Source organism: Myotis brandtii, unplaced genomic scaffold (genome assembly GCF_000412655.1).
Source record: "Myotis brandtii unplaced genomic scaffold, ASM41265v1 scaffold220, whole genome shotgun sequence".
Lineage (NCBI taxonomy): Eukaryota > Metazoa > Chordata > Mammalia > Chiroptera > Vespertilionidae > Myotis > Myotis brandtii.
Window position 1 is genome coordinate 460870 of NW_005358250.1, and position 3920 is coordinate 464789.

The window sequence follows — 3920 nt, forward strand, 5'->3', positions numbered from 1 at the left end:
GTTATACTGAACTGTGCTGCTGCCCCTACACCTTCTCTGCCATCCCGTGAGAAACAGGGAGGTGTGGCCCTGGCCTTGAGCACCTGCCCCTGGCCCGGTTAGTCTGCACCTCTCCTTGCCCGAGGATGTGGATGAGCCCAGCCACCGAGGCTCCTGGGAGCTGCTAACCTTAACAGTGTTCTTCCAGCTCGGGCTTGAGGAGCTGCTGTGTGCACCGCTGTCTTGCTGGCATACAGTGCTGGGACCCCAGGGGACACCTGGCTAATCTCTGTTTGTTAGGAATTTGCTGGAATTAGAAGAACTCAGGGATCATCTTGTCCAAGCTCCTCATTTTATATGTGAGGAAACAGACCATGAGGAAGGACTGACCTGCCTACTGGAAGACAGTGATTTGGCTGTTGATTGAAAAGACACTGGCACCTATATTGCTTTTTATTTATAAACAAGTCAACATAAAATAAGTCCAGATGGTAGCAGGGCAGCTGTGCTGACCTGCTTGCGAAGGAAGCATGTGGACAGCGGAGTGGGTGCAGCCAGACTCCAGCCTGGAGACCCTTACCTCCCACCACCTTAGGGACTTCTTGGCCTAAAATCATTGGCCCGACCTTCTGCGGCAGCAGTTCTGGCCAGGGCAAGGAGCTGTGCTGGGTCAGTGCGGGCAGGGACTCCCATTCCCATGGATGAGGCTGGGCGATGGGCCCAATAAGGAAGAGAGGGGAAGGTGACAGGACCCTCTCCTCCCAACACTAAGCGATGTGGTCAAGGCTTTATGGGTCTGTCTGTCCCAAAGAGAAAGTGCCCTGAGGTTATGTCCTCTGTGAAGGGGCCACACCTCTCTAGGACCAGAGCAAGACAGTCTTTCTCCTCCTGAAACCCCATGTTTGGAGTGAGGAGTAGGAACTGAAGGGCTTGCCCAAGTGCCAGAAACAATAAATAACAATACAAAATGATCTTTTTTTTTTTTAAAAAAGGTAGAGGTTTGCACCATGAGTTTAGAATCTGGGTATCTCGTAGGAGAAAGCAGGAGCTGTGGCAGTGGGTGCCACATCAGACCCAGCAGGTGGTAAGGGGACTGGGCACGAGTGTCAGTTCAGGGCCCCATCTTCTGAGGCCTCAGGGGTCCTCCCCTTTGCCATCACATGGCAGGTGTTCAGTCTAAACTTCTGAGGCCGGCCAGACTTGGGAAATAAATAGAGGGCGCCTCAGAGCAGCGCCAGCCCTGGGCCCCACACTCTCCCTCCTCAGCCCTTCATGGAAGGACATGGAGGGGAGCAGTGGGGGCTCTGCATAGCCTTCTGCAGTCCTGAGGTGCGCCGAATGCAACCAACCACCGGGAGCCGGCTGCTGGTTGGAGAATGCCGCCCTGTCTGCTCTACCCCTCAGTTGTCAGGCCGTGTCTTCCTGCTCAGAACTTGCCCTGCTTCAGCCGGTCAATGTGGTAGGAGAGCTTGAGCGCGGGCCCCAGCTTCAGCCCCATGTACTTCATCATGACGTCACTGCGCAGCAGGAGCAGGGCCTTGCCATCGATCTCCTGTAGGGCGTGGGAGAGGCACCATCAGAGGCCTGGTTGGTCTGACCACCCCAGGGAAGTACAGCCACATGGAGTCCAGTGGACCTTCTGTGACACTAAAGCCTCCCTGGTCTCCCACCTTTTGTCTCCTACCCTCCCTTCCCCACAAACAGCTATTGCTGAGCCCACCTGCTAAGCTCTTCACATGTTTGCACCAGTTTCCTTTCTCCGCTGAACCCTCCCAGACCTCTGAGTCCAGCTCAGTTCCATCTCCTCTAGGAAGCCTCCCCAGTCAGTGTATATGACCCTGTTATTCTGAGTCCTCTTCCTTCCTAAGAGGCAGGGACCATCTGTGTGAGCTAGACACACAGCAGGCACCTACCGGGCAGCTCTGAGGCCCTCAGGCCTGAGCTAAGAGCGCCCTCCAAACCCACCTGGCATGGGAAATTTAAATGACCAATGAAGAAAGCAGTTCTGTTCTGAGTGCTCACAGGGGAGAACTGCACCAAGCAGCAGGGGAAATGGCCTTGTGCCCCAAATCAGAAGAATGGTCAATGCGGAGATTAGGAGTAGTCCCTGGCCACAGGGCCAACTGGTCACTTGAAGAGATGTGTGAGAGGCTAGGACAGTGATGGCGAACCTATGACACACGTGTCAGAGGTGACACGCGAACTCATTTTTTTGGTTGATTTTTCTTTGTTAAATGGCATTTAAATATATAAAATAAATATCAAAAATATAAGTCTTTGTTTTGCTATGGCTGCAAATATCAAAAAATTTCTATTTGTGACACGGCACCAGAGTTAAGTTAGGGTTTTTCAAAATGCTGACATGCCAAGCTCAAAAGGTTTGCCATCACTGGCCTAGGAGAAGACGAGGGCCTGATGAGGGTGGAGAGCTGGGGACCACTTGGCAAGAGACTCTTTAACTTGAGCCAAGGCCCCTAACTCTCCGGCCAAGGCTGGCAGATGAGAGAGCAGCGTTCCTAGAAAGAGGAGGGCCTGTCCCTGCTGCGGAGCCCACAGGGCGCACACCCAGCAGGAATGTGGCTGCATCAGATCCCCCACCAGCGTGGTAGGCTGAACTCAGTGCCCAGTGAGGGTTGGTTGAGACCCAAGATCCTGTCCCTAAGTTTGTGTGGTCTCCTGAGCTGTTTCAAGGGACCTGGAACAAATGTAGAGCCCATGCCCTAAAGAGTCTACAGGCTGCAGAAGCAATACTCCCAGTGAACCCGAGAGAGATCAGCAGGGGCACCTACGTGTTTACGAAAAAGGTCAGCGTGGGGTCCAAGCTGAGGATCAGCTTCCCGAACAAACTGCATCACATCCTCGACTGTCCATGAGGAGGGGTCCCGGCCACTCACTCGAGAGGCATCCCGGGTTTCCAGGTATCGGTCCGACCCTGCAGGACAGAGGGACAGCTGGCATCATGGGCGGGAACTGGTTTGAACTCCCACCACGCTCCTCGGCGTGTCCTGTTTTCACTCTATGGGTGAGCTAACAGCAGAGGGACCAGAGGCAGCAGAGGGAGGGAGGGTTTCCATAAAGGGTCTTCGTGAGTTAAATCTTTGTTCTTTAAGGGTAGATCTGATTTTGAAAATAGAAAGAATGTTACACAGAGGCTGTGACTCCTCCTGGGCTAGAGTCGGGTAAATGAGGTGATGGGCTTACTTAGGTTCGGTGGGGCTGGGGGGTGAAACTGCTTTTGCCGTGGTTCTGGCGACCATTACTGAGAGACCTGGGAACTGGGCAAGAGCAGAGCCCAATTCCTGGGTCTAGGGAGAAAAAAGTGGAGGATAAAGCCCTGGGGAAGAGCTGACCTCCCTATAGCTAATGCACAGAGGCAGACAGTTTTGCTTTGGCTTCCAGAAGCCTCAGCGTTACTTTAGTGCCCTGCTTAGAGCTTGTATCTCAATCGTGGCTCAATCGCCACTTCCCTGTGGGAGTTGAGATCTCTATTCTGATCATCACCTGCCACAGATCTCTGGTACATGGCATCCCTCTTCCTGGAATGTGTCCCTCCTCCTCTCCCTTCAATTTCTTTTCTTTGGCAAACCCCAACTTAGCCAAGCAGGGATAGCTTCAAGGACCAGCTCCTCTATGAAACTTTTCTGGTGTAATATGGAAATAACTGGCCTCACAAAGCATTTCGTGTATCCCTGGTTACAGCTTAACCGCTACACACTTCTCCCATCACATCGCCTAATAATCTATTATCGGGAAAACAGTCAAAGCAGCCTTTAAAAAGAAATTGGATGATGTCAGTCCCTAGAAACCCCATGCAGTGGCCTCCCCTCACACCTGACAGAACATCTCAACTCCTTGGCCTTGCAGTTGCTCCATCACCTGGCCCTTCCTCCTTCTGACCTCACGTCCCAGGCCCCCCCCCCCCCCCCCCCCCCCCCCCCCCC

The 3920-nt window shown here is 53.3% G+C and overlaps 1 protein-coding gene across 14 annotated transcripts in view; it reads right to left on the reverse strand.

Annotated features, from left to right (window-relative positions):
• Positions 1 to 420: 420 nt before the first annotated feature.
• SCMH1 (sex comb on midleg homolog 1 (Drosophila)) overlaps positions 421 to 3920 on the reverse strand; it is a 106107-nt gene continuing 102607 nt past the window's right edge. For all 14 annotated transcript variants that reach the window (XM_005866046.2, XM_014539531.1, XM_005866043.2 and 11 more), the window contains 2 exons: positions 2769 to 2911; positions 421 to 1531 (listed from right to left, as the gene is read on the reverse strand). In XM_005866046.2, coding sequence (XP_005866108.1) covers positions 1406 to 1531; positions 2769 to 2911 — 269 coding nt within the window. In that variant the 3' untranslated portion in view covers positions 421 to 1405. The remainder of the gene's footprint in view (positions 1532 to 2768; positions 2912 to 3920) is intronic.